The following is a 15,931-nucleotide window of genomic DNA, read 5'->3' as shown; positions in this document are numbered from 1 at the left end:
TTTCCACATTATGATTTTTGTATTAGTAAATTAATTTTCACACACTCATTGATTAATTTATCTTTTTTTCTTTGTCTTAAACTATTAGATATCTGTGTTTGTGATATTGCCATACATAATTGTGTGTTTAACATCATTAGGGAAGAAGTATTGGACTGGCAACAGCATGAACCCCAACTATCCATATAGTCCTTATCCTCTGAATCCAGGCTCATGCCCACCAAACTGGGGAGGGCCCTGTAATCCACCAGTGAACCCAGGCTTTTTTCCAGGAGGACCTGGGCATCCCCATGGTCACTGGCCTCATCACCCACATGGACCTCATCAGCCACAATGGCCACCTCATGGCCACGGGCCTCACCATGGACATCACATCGAGCATCACCATGGACCTCACCATGGGCATCACCATGGACCTCACCATGGGCATCACCATGGACCTCACCATGGGCATCACCATGGACCTCACCATGGACATCACCATGGGCATTGCTAAGATGACAAAAAAAATAGACTGCATGGTAAGGATAGGATAAGATACACCAAAGTGGTGTTTTGCTAAAAAACTATAATAATAATTAATAAAGAATGATAATTAGGAATAATAAAGATTAACACAGTTGTGTATAATTAATTCTGCAATATTGTGATCATAGCAGGACCTCTGGCAGCAGCTGCAGCTTTGGTGACTAAAGAGTGCATAAAGATCCTCTTGGATCAAACTCCCTGATCATCTTTCATTCTCTTTCTAATACCTTGCTTTACATATATAAACAAATATATTAATCACTCAATACATATTCCCTTTTTTCATGTGTTTACCCATGTGATTTTATTGAGATTGAGATAATTACTTAGAATAAAGTAACAGTTTATAACCATGCCTGTCTCTGTATTAAATCTTTTAAAAATCAGCAACCTGAGTGGTAATTATTTCTCTTCTAGGTTTATGTTGATAATGTAGGGGAGTAAAAGCACAGAGAATGCAGTTATAAAAAAAATTAAAGGGAGAAAAATCACTGACAGGGTGCTGTAATGCTTTTAGCAACATGAGGTGTTTGATTTGTCTGTGCCACAAACCACTTTTTAAATGTAGTAGTTTTTATACAGAACAACACATTTTCACACAGTTATTGCTTTTTATTCATGTAGAATTTTCTTGTAGAATGTCTTTGAAGTTTGTTATGGTTATCCGGACCTAAAAGTCATCACCTCATAAGCTTTCCTTTTTTTTCTATGTTTTGCAGTTAAGAAGATGAGAAACAAATATAGATTATGAACAGGAATGTTTAATCTTTTCCATTAATGGCTGGTGTAGCTGCATGTTTTCATTCCAACCAATCAAGTCCAGATCAAATTCTACCTTCATAATCTAATGCTTTTCATTTTTAATCATGGTGTAGCGCTTGACTGGTTAGAATGAAAACCTGCACCCACACCGGCCCTTTGTGGAAAAGATTGGACATCCATGTTAAAGAAAAATCTAAGGTGTGCTGTTACAAAATAAATAAATAATCAAAGCCATTGGATTATAAAGCGGAACTGCCATGTGACAGGCTGCATTAAGTATTTAGTAATGTATAAAGCCACATATAGGGAAGTAGGCTAAATCAGTGGTCCTCAACCACCAGGAAAAAAATAAACCATTTTATTTTATTTTTTATTTCATTTTATTAACCTGTGTTAAGGGTGTTTTATTTTGAAAAATTATCACTTCCGCCTTTGCCATTTGCCCCGCACTTGTTTAAGTCGTTTTTTTTTAATGCATCGATAAATGAAGCTCGTACTGATTTTGCACTATGGTGAGTTGAGTAAACATTTTAAATTATATATATATATATATATATATATATATATATATATATATATATATATATATATATATGTAATCATTACCTAATATAATATGTAAAAATATTTTATTTATATGAAATGTTTCAGTATTTCATTCTAAATGACTTCTTGTAGACTCTTATTTTGAATACAACAGCGCCATGTTTGTTTGTATGGTGTTACAGGAGCATTTTCCTCTTTCCGTTGTGTGAGCCGGGGTGTGGGAATGGGCAGTGGGTGGGAGACGGATGGATGTGTGTTGGGCAGAAAGCGCGTGTGTGCGGGTGAGGTATGAGTGATAAAAGTGCAGCTGTACAGCGGGCAGAAGAGGAATATCAGGCCGGGTTGGAGGTGGGCTTTCCGGCTGCAGTGAAGCGATGGCTGCAGGCTGCTGGAGACTCTGTGTGTCTCTCTGGGTTTTCTGCTTTCTGCTCGTCCACACACACTGTCACACGTGTAGCCACAAAGTGCCCTCGCCTTCAGAGGTATGAACACTGCAGTTCACTGTAACAGTATATTCATTCACTTGTATAGCTTCAGTAATCTAGATGGCTGTCCAGCTGTTCTTTATGTCTCCTGATGATGAGCTACACTACAGTATATTCCTTCCCACCTTCATCATTTCTGATCTGATTTCTCTTCAGTCATTCTGATTTTTTTAATCCACTGAGATGCCAATTTTATTTACTATTCCTACCAATTTATTGGCTATTTAGTCTTTGAAGCTGTCAGACAGACAGACAAAAAGGCAGATGTATAGACAGATAGTTTGATAGACAGACAGACAGACAAACAGACAAAGGCATATATATAGACAAATATACTGCAAGATAGATAGACAAAAATAGGAATAGATAGATAGAGACAGACAGACAGACATAGATAGATAGATAAACAGACAGCTGGATAGATTAAAAAAAAAAGATAGATTGATAAACAGAAATTATTAGATAGATAGATAGATAGATAGATAGATAGATAGATAGATCGATAACTTTATTCATCCAAGAACAAAATTCACATAACAGCACAAAGTATTTGAAATAAAAGATTAGGACTCTGATTAGAAGGTCGGTGGTTTCAATCCCAGCACCGCCAAGTTGCCACGCTTGGGCCCTTAACCCTCTCTGCTCCAGGGGGCACTGTATCATGAATGACCCTTCGCTCTGACCACATCTTCCTAACAAGCCGGAATATGCAAAGAAAGAATATTAAAAATAAAAGCATCTTTCAAAAAGCATTTTTCATTTTTTTTTTTTTTAAACATTGCACATACGAGAGGAGCACTGGGGTGAATTCAAGTGACATTATGGAAGTGAACATGGATGATGGTCAAGTTTAGATAAGGCTCACTGAGCTAATCCTAATATGTGATCACTGTAGGTACACACACCCTCGTGTTGCGCTCCTTTCTACAGCCGAGCTGAAGTCCATTTTGATTCCAGGCTTTAAATCTACAAAATGTTTTTTGAAAAAAATTATGCAATTTGTAGAAGATTATTGAAGTCCTTATTGTTTTTTGTATGTTGGTTATTGTAAACAAATCATTAACCGCTCCCACACCAGGCAAATGGATGTGAGTCTGACTATATATATTTATATTATAAATAATAGTTTTTTCTAATGAGTATGCATACATCATATTATTCTTAACCTCATTTATATACTCTATAGTTATACTTTATACCTTTTAAAATACATTTAAAAAAAAATAATTTCTATACTTTATTTTCATTTATTTTATTTGTAATGTAAGTTCTATTTCTATTTTCATGTTTAAATGTTGGACAGTCGTAAAAAGCATTTCACTGCATGTTGTATTTTGTTTAAATGTGTATGTGACAAATATAAAATTAGAATTTGGACCACTACTGACCAGATATTGTATGTGTAGTGTGAACATAACCCTATGCTGCAGCATTACACAGCAGTTTTCTCACAACTTATTAGAATTTATTTGATTTGTGGGTAAACATTGTAGTTGCTCATATGTTTTCATCTGTTTTCAACTCGCAGATGTCTAATAGCTTTTGGGATGCTGTAGATGTTTTGAAATATCTGTAGCATCTTAATTGTAAAACTTGCACTGCACTATATTCAACTCGAGTTCTGCGACAAAAATGTATGCGAGTAACATACATGCAGATTTTTTTTTTTTTTTTTTTGGACGTGATCAAGTTTAAACGTGTTCATTCAGAAAACAACATTTTAGGGACATCGAGGTCCATTAAAATTAGGTCCGTACAACACATATTTAAGTACATTTTCACAAACTTTAAAATGTTCTTTATCTGAGGATCATTCTGTTTATACATTGACATAAAAGAATACATTGATGTGCATTTGTGCGACACTTTCTGTTTCAGAAAGGCTGTACGCGAGGGGCATGAATATTGATGTATTATCACAGATGGCCAGTCAATGACCAACCTCGTAATGGGTCTTTCAAGGTGGAATTGCACTGTGGAAACAAAAAGAAGGATTTTGAGGAGACCCTTTGTCATTTGTAGTTATTTATTTGGTCTTATTTGGTGACACACCAAAAGCAATGCAATACACCGATCCGTTAATAGCCTATGGCTCATGTTGCAGTTAAGTTATTTGCGTATTATGTAAAAGTTAAAGTTGGTGGCGGTAATGTTGAGGATTTATAAAAAAGAGCTTTCGGTACCACTCATGGTTTTGTGCTGTGCGGTGTTGGACTTCAGGAGCTGATCAGACAAGTCAACACCCCCCATATCCTGATTGTATGCAGTAACAGGTGTGGGACATGCGGTTCCGTAGACTCGTAGGGGTTAATCACGTTTCAGCTTTTTACCAATGATCATTTGGTCACTTTTGCCAGCAGCACATACACTTTGTGGTTCTATGCTATATTTTAGATAGTTTAGAGTCGGGTGAAAAGCAACGATAACGGCAGATGAGCTGTTGTGAGGCAACTAAGTATAGATACAAGTCAAGTCAAGTCAAGAGGCTTTTATTGTCATTTCTTCTATACACAGTGGTACACAGTAAAAACGAGACAAGGTTCCTCCGGGAACCCTGGTGCTACACTAAACGACATAGAGCTACAACACAACACAAAGCTACATAAAGTGCGTCGAGTGCAACCTAGCGCAAACAATGCAGACAAAAAACAGTACAGACAGTGCAGACAGACAACACAACACAAGACAAGATAAATATAAGACCAAATATAGCGCCGACCAGTAAACCTAAAAACTATACCCGGGAGTGAATATAACCAGAACAATGTAGTGCAAAAAACAGCAGCAGTCAAGAGGTGCAAAAGACAGCATGTAAACAGTATAGTATTAGTATCAGTATCAGTATAGTATTACAAGCTAGATATATTGATTAAATGAAGTTTAACCATATATTGGAGACATGATTTTGAATACTTTAAAAACAGTTTGTTTCGACACACGCAGGAATGATTCCAGGTCGAGTCTAGGGCTGCTAGTGTTTTTTCTTTATTAAGGCGCAATATTAAATGTACAAGAGAAAATAAGGCGGGTCGCTTAAGTTGAACAAGTCATTTGTTTCCTTTTTAGAAAAATAAAACATTTTAATTGCTGAAAAACGCATACAAGGATATGTGTGAAAACTTAAAATTTAGTGCATTTAATTGCCATATTACATCAAAATGCATAAATACAAAAATCATAAATAAAAATATAAAAATGAATTAACTACAAAAAAGTAAACGCACTGTACTGTGTGTTCTTTCTGTTTTAGTTTGAAATGATCCCAAACTTTGGAATCTTTCTGTTGTTTTCTTTGGCCTAAATCTTCTCCTCACCCCTCAATGTTTTCTCTCCGTTCCACCATTTTTCATTCTGCAGTCCTCTGTGTTACCTGTCCAGAACAGAGTTTAGCGGGTGGTGCGTCAGTAATAATGGTCCCTGAGGAAACAGTGCTCAGTTAAATGGACTAAACGCTCAAATCACACTACAGTTTACATCTGCTACTGGCATTTATTCCTTACCTGTGTTAGAACTTTGTTAAAAAGTACTAATCTAGTTGTGTAGTTGTTGTAGTTTTGGTCATATTCTCACAGACAAAATATCATGTCTTACTGTGTTTTTTATTTATATATTTTTTTCTCTTCCAGGTGATACATGATGTCTACCTGAAACCAGGGAGGCTGACAAAAAGAAGCACTGAAAAGCAGTTAAAGATACAAATTGTTTATGACTTCAGTTTGGAAGTGTAAGTGTTTAATATAATCAGATATGATAATGTGAGTCTGTGTGACTGTAATGTAAACTTTATGTGTCTGTTTACTCACCAGGCTAGATGAGGACAAGAGCAGTCTAGTGAAGGTGTGTGCTGTTGCAACTGTATCAAATTCCTCTTAATAGTAGATAAAGTTTGATGAAGCATGTAAATAATACACAATCTCTTTTGTTTTGTTTTTTTTTTTATTCGAAAGGACAAACTCTTCCCACAAGCTATTGATTATCTCCAGAGAGCTTTCAGGGTGCGTAGGCAGGCAGGTCCTGTGTTATTAAGCAGGTAAATCATTTTCCTTTCTACATGACCTTCTGCTTATGATTAGTCTTAAATATGCGCTTGCACTTGGGCACCTGGGAAGGTCTGTAACCATGTTAGAAATTACATTTGTCTCGTTCAGACAATGCGCAACAAACCAATATCTGCGGAAAAAAGACGAGCCCCATCGCTATTGCCAAGAAGCTTGTGCGAATATCACAAAATGCGGACCGGTTATCGTGCCGGAGCAGCATTTACAGGTCAGTTAGATGTTTCTCTTCATTGTGCTTGCTGGGTTTAGTCTGTGTCATGTATGTACTAACCCATGTTCCATCCCAAATGATGAGCGTTAAGCTGTAATCCTACTTAAGATCCTGCTGAGGTTATGTGTGTCTGATTGGATGCTGAAACGCTGATGTAATTCCCTCACATATTCCTGCACAGCGGTGGACAAAGTACACAAAGCATGTAGTTGAGTTAAAGTAGAGATGCAGTAGGTAAAATATTTCTCCAGTAAACGTAAAAGGGTCCCTTTAAACATTCACTTGAGTAAAAGTACAAAAGTATTTGCCTTCAAATGTGCTTAAGTATCCAAAGTACTATGATTTATTATGGCTGTAATGTCATATTATAACCATATTATCTTTCTTTCTCTCTCTCTCTCTCTCTCTCTCTCTCTCTCTCTCTCTCTCTCTCTCTCTCTCTGTCTCTCTCTCGCTCTTTCTCGCTCTCTCTCTCGCTCTATCTTTCTCTCACACAAACACACTCCTGCCGCTCAGACTCTCCTGTCTTAAAATCTCACGGTATTCTCATCGGGTCTTTTTCAAAACTTCACTCCCCACACTATTAATAAAAGTTTGTATCTACTCATCAATAAAAAGGAACGCCTGGTTTCACAAAATATAGTTGAGTTAAAAGTGACATTTGGCTTTAAAATGTAGTGAAGTTAAAGTAAAAAATCTCCCCAATGGAAATACTTCAGTAAATTGCAGATACGTGAAAAAACTACCGTATTTTCTAGACTATAAGCCGCTACTTTTTTCCCACGCTTCGAACCCCGTGGCTTAAACAATGAAGCGGCTAATTAATGGATTTTTCCTGGGTTTTTCACGGTTTCACAAACTTCAAGCCAAAAAACTGAATCCCATAACATTAGACTAATGAAATTGCTAAACGGGTTCAGGTGAACCAATGAAACTCTTTATATTAAATCAGATGCGCTCCCACTGAATCAGGCCGCACCACATCATAAATATGGATGAGGTTCCTCTGACGTTTGACCTGCCGCTCACTCGGACTGTCTACAGGAAATGCGAATCATTCAACATGCTGAAAACAACCGGGCACTAAAAAACACATTTCACCTGTGTTCGGAGCTGCAGGGCATCGGGAGAAAAGCTTCACCGATGGTGATTTTTAAACGTACGATGATGCCAAAAGATAAACTCCAGAGAGAAATAGTTGTGAAAGGAAGGAGGAAGACAGTGAACAATGACTTTCTTGGTAGGCTACTGTTTAGATACAAGCCGTGTAACAGACACTGTCTTTCATTAAAGCCTGTGTAAAGTTCATTAGTTTCAATGTAGACACCTGCGGCTTGTAGACAGGTGCAGCGTATTTATGTTCGAAATAAACAAATTCAGTGGGTGCGGCTTATATTTGGGTGCGCTTAATAGTCGGTACTTAAGTACAGTAACGAATTACATTTACATCCTTACTGTACACCACTGCTCCTGCATCATAGTCAAGAACTGAATATCACCTCTTTTATTTGTATTTTTCTCCTCTCCTCTCCCCTCTCTCTCCCCTAAGTGTGTTAGTCTGGGTTCTATCAAATGCACTTTCTTCTACAATATTATACTACAATGCAGTTTAATATATTTGTGTGTATGATTGGGTTGGGATGAGGGTTTTGATTAATTTTTTTTGTAACAGCAGATTTAACAGTAGGTTGGCCGCAAGGAAAATCACAGGTTTGTGTTTATATACTAAAGTTCTTTTTCAAAAGGTCACCATTTATATTGCAACGTCTTACACGGGGTCACATAAGTAACGGTTTGTGAGGATGTGCTCTGAGGAGACGTTTCTTGAGCATTTTGGGAAGAAGTCTCCATTGGTAACCATCTCTAGTATGAACCTTTGCAGGAAAACCTCTGATTGCAGTTGAAATATATTGTCTTTTTTTTTTATTTTTTTTTTTTTAATCAATAAACATTTCTTGAAAATGTTTTCAAGATCTGTAGGAGGGATAAATCACAAAAAGTATATATTTGAAAGGAAAGCAGTCAAGGACAGTGTGGTGTGACGTGGTCACCCATTGGCTGATTTGTTGCGACACGTTTATCTTTGTGCAGCAATGCAGAGTGTGCAGCGACACGTGGAAATTATGTGGGCCACACGGACCTCCAGATGGTGAGGGTATTGAAGGGGCAGATTTTGTCCTGTATGTGAGCGGGGTGACCACAGAGCGCTGCGGCCAAGAAAACATTGTGGCCTATGCGGCATACTGCCAACTGGAGGCAGAACTAGACAGGTAAACCCAGAATGTACCAGATTTATTTACACCATTAGAAACATTCATTTTAAGTCTCAGAAATCTCAAGTATGACAAACCTCAGTAATAATCAGGTGACAGTACTGATTATGTCTTATTATGCTTGTTCTTTTTGGTATATAATGCTTTTTTCTGTTCCCTTTTCTCTTTTATTTCCTTTTTTCCACTACCTCTCTTAGAAGTGGCTTAGTATTGTACATTTATATATTCATGACAAAGTCTTTATATGCCTCAGGAATAGTAGTGATCAGTGATATTTGATGTTTTTTTCTAGGCCCATTGCAGGATATGCAAATTTGTGTCCAAGTATGATCTCAACCCAACCCCAAGAGTTTGAGGGCATGTTGTCCACTGTCAAGCACGAGATCATGCATGCCTTGGTGAGCACAGTAGATCCGTCTAATAGCTACCTTATTCTGATTCCTCTACTATCCTCTACCGATTCCCATACTACTCTCTTTTGTCAAGTTAGTCGGAATATTCATTCATCGTGTATTACACATGCAGGGTTTTTCAGCTGGGCTCTTCGCCTTTTACCACGACGACGACGGGAAACCTCTGACTCCACGCTTTGCAAGTGGCTTACCAGCCTTTAATGAAAGGTAATGTTTATTCTGTGTTCATCTGCATTATGGTTATACAGTGTTTCACTTGGTACATTCTTGTTTTCTATATTTTGAACGTTTGTATTTGCTCCAGTTTGGGCCTATATCAATGGAGTGAAAAAGTCATAAAGAGCGCGACACGATTATGGGACATCCGTGGAGGTCACATGATTCGACACGAGGTCCATCTAATGGTCACACCACGGGTTGTAGTCAGTGTCTAAATTTTTGTTTTGTTCTATAAGGAATTGTTTTTACACCAATTGTTACAGGCTCTCAGCTTTGCTTAGTTTTGCCATGTCGTGTTTTATCAGGAAGAAGCTCGGAGACATTTTAAATGCCCTATTCTCGAGGGCATGGAGCTGGAAAACCAAGGCGGCATGGGCACAGAGCTGAATCACTGGGAAAAACGCTTACTAGAGGCAAATATTTATCGATTCATATACCATCGAATGCTTAATATTTACCATTGAATGCTTAATATTTACAATATTTAATGAGCATCAGAAAAGATTTCTAAAAAAATCATTTGTTAAATTTCTAACTTTTAAATAGGTGAGTTTGAATCTGATTTCAGGGTCTTGTTTTTATTGATTGAGCGTCCTTTATAGTCAACCAGCTTTAGTCCTTCTTCTTGTGGAGTTATTCTCGCCACTGTCACTTCTGGCTTGTTATGGATTTAAATCTCCATCTGAATTTCTGTATAACTGCTTAGGGGCAAATTTTATTGTTTAAAAACCCTGTATTAATAAACTGAATTGATATTTGAATCGATGGATGTGTAATTAGCCCATTTTTATTTTTATCTCAACAGAACGAAGCGATGACTGGGTCTCATACACAGAACAGAGTTTTTTCCAGGATAACGCTGGCTATAATGGAAGACACAGGGTGAATATGAATACAGGTGTTATATAGTGTGGAGCCGTGGCATTTTAATTGTAATTCTGTGAGCAGTATGTGGTGGAGTTGCGTCTTGCGTTGTTCACAGGGGCATTGTAAGTCTAGAGCAAGTTTGGGCCTCTTAGTTCCATTGAAGTAAACGTATATGTACTGTATAAGTACTGTATATGATGGTTTCTTGCTTGACACGTTTGTTTTTTTTTTTTTGTTTTTTTGCGTTAGGTGGTACAGAGCTAATTACAGCATGGCTGAAGACTTAGAATGGGGCAAAGGTTTGGGCTGTGACTTTGTGATGAAAAGCTGCAAATTCTGGATTGACCAGCAACGCAAAATGTAAGTTATAAATAAAGTATACCTGTTGCATCTAGATGCTACCCCTCATCCAGGCTGATTTATTGTTCTATCGCCTTGCTCATAGTTCTTTATTTTGTAGGAATGTATAGTCATTTTATCATTTATATTTAACGCACTTGATTTTAGACAAAACCACAGTATAACTTCAGGAGATAGACAGCTAGGTAAAATATTATAGATCAGTGGTACTACAGTAAAGTTGTTGATGAATCGTTTATGTGCAGGAAGCCCACGGTGAGCCCATACTGTGACTCTGTACGAGGCATGCCCCTACAGCTCTCCTGCAGGCAGGACCTGCTAGCTGTGGCTGTATGCAATCTGCAGAAGTATCTTCAGCCTTTGCCTCAAGAATATCAGGTAGAATATAAACGATGTAGAAATATTAGGACAATGTACAGTTAATCTGCACTTTGTTTGTGTTGGGTAATTCTAACTGTGCTGCTATACACAGTATTTTGATCGTATAGCCGGAGTGGCTGAAGGAGATTTGCCCTTTTATGGAGGTTCAGTGGAGATTGCAGACTTTTGCCCCTTCAGTCAGGAGTTCAGCTGGCATCTGAGTGGAGAGTACCAACGCAGCTCCTTCTGCAGAATTCAGGAAAACCAGCCAGGTGAGACACCAGCCTTGTCCATCTCTTGTGGTCCTTTAGCATTAGTGCACAGGTCATGACGGGTACTATCAGCAGCTTTGCTTTGTTTTGACTTCATCACGCTTTACATGACAAAAGTTTGCAATTTTCCATTACGCATAGTTTTCAAATCTTCTATTCTGTTTGTTTCTTGGCAAAGAGTTTACATTATAGCATTTTAATGTTGGGTTACAAACTCAAATTGAACAGCTAACAAATTGAATACAGGCTTACAGTATGCCTTTATTTTACAACATCTGTCCCAAAAACCTTTTTTAATATCACGGGCCAGTTTCACGCAAGACAGTTTTTCAAGGGACCGGGGTGGGTGGGTATGGGGGCTGTGGGTGATACATGCAATAACGTCAATATTATATTATACAATATGATTTAATTATTAATATCATTATGACGTATATAATGAAGATGTGGCGCACCATAAAGCAGAATTAGTGGGAGGTTGAATGGTCATGTTTTAAAAAAACAAAACACCCTGCAGACTGTGAAAGTCAATAAAATAAAAAAATAAAGTAGCAGTTAAAAAGTTTTTATTCTTTCGGTGCAGCCCAAATGATCAGTGGCTCAGTACCGGTCCCTGATTTACAGTAGCATGTAGATATCCAGTGAATTGACCTGTGAAGTTTGAAGCACACTTAGCTAGCAATTGGTTTAATACTTAATTTTATTTATTTATTTATTTATTTTATATATATATATATATATATATATATATATATATATATATATATATATATATATATATATATATATACTGATTGTTTCTACCTTTTTGCAAGAAGACTCTAAAATTGTAAAAGTAAATAATTAATTAAATGTACTTAGATTTTTTTTTTTAATGTAGAGGTGTCAAAATATACAATATCAATACTATATCCAGCTGAATAAGCCTTGTGATTGTTTGATCACATATTCGAATCGTCATGCTCCAAAATCTCGGAAAACTTTCCAAGAAGAGTAAAACAGCAAAGTCAGAACTAACTCTCGAATGGGATGTTCAGAGTAATCAGGACAGCGATGATCCGAGCGATAAAATAAGATATTGATCAAATAAAATAGACATATAGAATTAATAAAGAGAACCAAGAAGTTGATTTACATTTCTTTGATTTTTTTTTTCTCACTGCAGACTCGTGGAGGAATTATGCGGCTGAAGAATACGGTCCTGACTCTGTGTGTCTGTACCAGAAGTCAGCCTTTGTAATGGAACAGTGCAATAAGCGCATGACTTACCCAGACTGGGGAAGTGGCTGCTATAAGGTGTGTCCAGTTTTTCAATTTGTTTTAATCGAATGTTTCAATAAAAAATGTTTTGTTCTTTAAACGTCCATGTTGCCTTTAAGGTTGGGCAGTCATCTAGTGTTTTGTTTCCCCAGACATCGTGCTCAAAAGAGGGTTTACAGGTATGGCTGCAGGATCAGAGTTTCCTGTGTGTACATGCTGGCCAGGTGCTTAATGTGAACGTGAGGATGAATGGGTGGGTGTACAGTGGGCAGCTGATCTGTCCTGCCTGCTCAAACTTCTGCAGCCACTGTCCTCTTTCTCACGAGCTCCCACCAATCAACACTACTCGCACTGTTCGGATAGGTACGCTCAGATTCCCTTTTACTTCCTGCCATTTTATTCTCAATAATTGTCTTTAAATTAGACTGTACTGAATGAGCGAGAACATTGTGCTTTCCTCAGACCCATGCTCCAGCTCTTCTGGCTTGGTGGTGACATTGTGGCGGCTCCTGCTCAACCTTATTCCACTGCTGGTGGGCTGCATGCTGTGTGTGAGGAATTAAAATTGGTCAGTTTTGATGGGGTGTATGAAGGTGGGATGTGGGCAACCTTCTGCCTCAGGCCTGCTGCTGAGATTCTTATATTTGCAGGGAAAGCAGAGTTAACGTATCTCTGTACCACCGTCTCTCTCCTGCGAACATGAAGGCCGCAGTTAAAGTCGGATGGAAAAAGCCATGAACTGCGCCGTCTTGATATCAAGTGCCAGTCAGCCGTATTTAAGACCAGAAGCCATAGTCGTCCAGGCAGGCGTGCAGCAGGTGACCTTCAAAAATGCTGGTGCTAATTTTTGTCGAGTTCTACATATCTCCGGTGGACCTGTAGCGTTTTTATTTTCCCCCAGAGTGAATGTTTATAATGGCCAGTGCGTATTAGTTGTGGATCAGTGAATGTGGATGTGTGTCGTGTGTCTATATGAAGTGGCTCAGACAAATCCAGGAGAAACCTCTTTAAGGTGAAATGTCCAAGCTCTACATTTAATGGAATTGTTTGTTTGAATTGAATTGGCATGTACTGTGAGAAAAGAAGAAAGAAAAAAAAATCTTAAGTAGCTCATGCTTTCTCTTTTTATAGAGATATTTACTAAGAGGTTTTGATATTTATTTAAGGAAAACAGTGTATTAAACTGTGTCCGATGCTTTCAAATTGTACATTTTGATCAGACTTGACAGAATGATTTAATATAACAACTGCTGCACTAATCTGAAAACCCAATAGCGATGCACTAGGTCAGTTTTGCAGTGTTTTCATGCACATTTGTAATTCCCTGTTAGTACTGGTTTTAATTTTTTTTTTTTTTTTTTTTAACCTTAAATGTCTAGTTATTAATGTCTGATGTGTGTCTAAACGTGTTATTATTTTCACTTTCAGTCCAAAATGGCATTGCTGTTATAATCATTCTATCACATAAAAGACCAGTTCTCAGCTTGAAAGTTTGGGGCATGTAAGGTTTTTTTTATATTTTCTCATAAGTAGTTAAAATATTTAGCTTTTTATTATTTGTCATAATGTGTTGAACGGCCCAGCACATCGTACGCTGAGTTTATAGCTTGTCTTTTAAACTGCTGTACCAGACTCTGGTTGTTCTTAATGAAGAATTATTTTATTTTTTTTATTTTTTTATTTTTATTTAGATTCTAACCATACAGTTTGCATAAAACCTGAGCAACTGCCAGATATCTGACATTGGGTGAAGACATAACACTGTGCAAAAGCATTTAATCATTTGTAGAAATGTCAGATTACAAATTTGAACGATTATTTTCATGAGAATCTGCATTTTTTCCCCTGTGAACAGAATGTTAGTGTTGAAGATGAGAATAAAAGTATCAGTAGTCTTTATATTATCTAAATTGTAAGTTACATTTATTTGTCTTTTTTTTCTAAAGTTTGTTTTATAATTTATAAATTTATTTTGCTTGATTTTTTTTAACAAATATAACATTTCTGTTCATTATCATTTATTCACTAATACAAGTTTAAAATGTGGCAGCTTGAATCAATCAAACAATATTCAGTTTTCTGTGTCGTCGTTTCACAACATATAGTGCAGTGACACTGTATCATTTATGTTTAAGCATCACTAACTTATTTTGCTGACTTTTTCCCCCCATTTTTTTCATCAATGAATAGAAAATAAATCCAGCCACACTAATGGTTTATAACTGCTTTTTATGTAAACGCAGTACAGTGTTTGTGCAGTTTATACTGTAATATATATAACTGAATAAGCCTTATAATCCCAGAGGTCTAATTCTCTCTCTCTCTCTCTCTCTCTCTCTCTCTCTCTCTCTCTCTCTCTCTCTCTCTCTCCCAAAATGTATTACTTGAAGGTAGAGTGGAATTGTCACTGTCCATTTTTCATTTCATCAATTTTTTTTTTTTTATATTTTGACTAATAATAAATAAAATTGTTAAACATGGCACATATCACAAACAGATGCAGAAGTGGCATTGTAGACCAGTATGTTTTATCTGTAACTCATTTATATTATTTGGTAACATTTTTAGCTATTAGATTTCAGTTTGCATTAAATATGCTAATGATGTAGCTATTAACAAATATTTTTTTTTTCTTGTTGTTTTTGTTGGTCAATGTACCATTCTACTCATGCACGAGTCCTTTTGAATTCCAGAAAAATCATTTAGTGACTCCTGCTGAGATTGCTCTATACCTGAGCTTTTGTTTAAGCTTTGCCTCATTTCATAATGTTTTGTATTAAACGCGTTTTTTTTTGTTTTGTTTTTGCAAGTACGTGTAAACGTTTGCTCCATACATACACCATTATTTTAGTTCATTTGCATCTTGTTTTAGATAGGATTTTTTTCTTTCTTTCATTGTTTCCTCTTTTTTTTTTTTTTTTTTTTTAATTCAGACAGCATTTTTTGATTAACATGCTTACCAAAATGATTCTTAATTTACAGATCTGTGTTAAATCATCACACTACTAAAATACACATTAGGCATGACTTGTACTAAATCTTGTCATATAAAATGTGGAAAAATCTGTTGCTCTGTAGCCCAATCATTATCACTCACTCACTCACACACACACACACACACACACACACACACACACATATACATACATATATATGTGTGTATGTGTGTGTACCTCATAATCAGCTCATTTTGTGTTACACTGCACCGGAGAGCTCTTTCTAAAGACTAATACCATTTTTAGGACAGATTCCAGATTTTCAGTAGTCCATATACAGTAGCTAGATAACAGAGACTGAAGTGTATATTGGGAAAGTGT

The 15,931-nt window shown here is 36.8% G+C and overlaps 1 protein-coding gene across 2 annotated transcripts; it reads left to right on the top strand.

Moving 5' to 3' along the window:
* Positions 1–2,052: 2,052 nt before the first annotated feature.
* On the top strand, positions 2,053–14,518 carry lmln (leishmanolysin-like (metallopeptidase M8 family)). Of its 2 annotated transcripts, XM_046845983.1 has the most exons (18): positions 2,053–2,318; positions 5,948–6,045; positions 6,128–6,158; positions 6,269–6,351; positions 6,470–6,587; positions 8,682–8,860; positions 9,156–9,261; positions 9,389–9,483; positions 9,581–9,698; positions 9,801–9,908; positions 10,301–10,377; positions 10,612–10,722; positions 10,968–11,100; positions 11,195–11,354; positions 12,520–12,650; positions 12,767–12,977; positions 13,077–13,182; positions 13,265–14,518. In XM_046845983.1, the coding sequence occupies exons 1-17, from the start codon at positions 2,211–2,213 to the stop codon at positions 13,175–13,177; spliced, it is 1,968 nt and encodes a 655-aa protein (XP_046701939.1). In that variant the 5' UTR covers positions 2,053–2,210; the 3' UTR covers positions 13,178–13,182; positions 13,265–14,518. The 2 variants fall into 2 exon arrangements, with proteins under 2 accessions (XP_046701939.1, XP_046701938.1); XM_046845982.1 differs by having other exon boundaries at positions 13,077–14,518.
* Positions 14,519–15,931: the final 1,413 nt, after the last annotated feature.

Source organism: Silurus meridionalis, chromosome 3 (genome assembly GCF_014805685.1).
Source record: "Silurus meridionalis isolate SWU-2019-XX chromosome 3, ASM1480568v1, whole genome shotgun sequence".
Lineage (NCBI taxonomy): Eukaryota > Metazoa > Chordata > Actinopteri > Siluriformes > Siluridae > Silurus > Silurus meridionalis.
This window is presented reverse-complemented; position numbering and strand designations above follow the sequence as displayed.

Excerpts from the sequence above, each read along its gene's own strand:
- lmln (XM_046845983.1), top strand. The coding sequence starts at position 2,211 with ATGGCTGCAGGCTGCTGGAGACTCTGTGTGTCTCTCTGGGTTTTCTGC. Across the intron at positions 9,909-10,300 it reads GGGAAAAACGCTTACTAGAG|AACGAAGCGATGACTGGGTC; the intron begins GCAAATATTTAT and ends TTATCTCAACAG. Across the intron at positions 10,378-10,611 it reads GCTATAATGGAAGACACAGG|GTGGTACAGAGCTAATTACA; the intron begins GTGAATATGAAT and ends TTTTTGCGTTAG.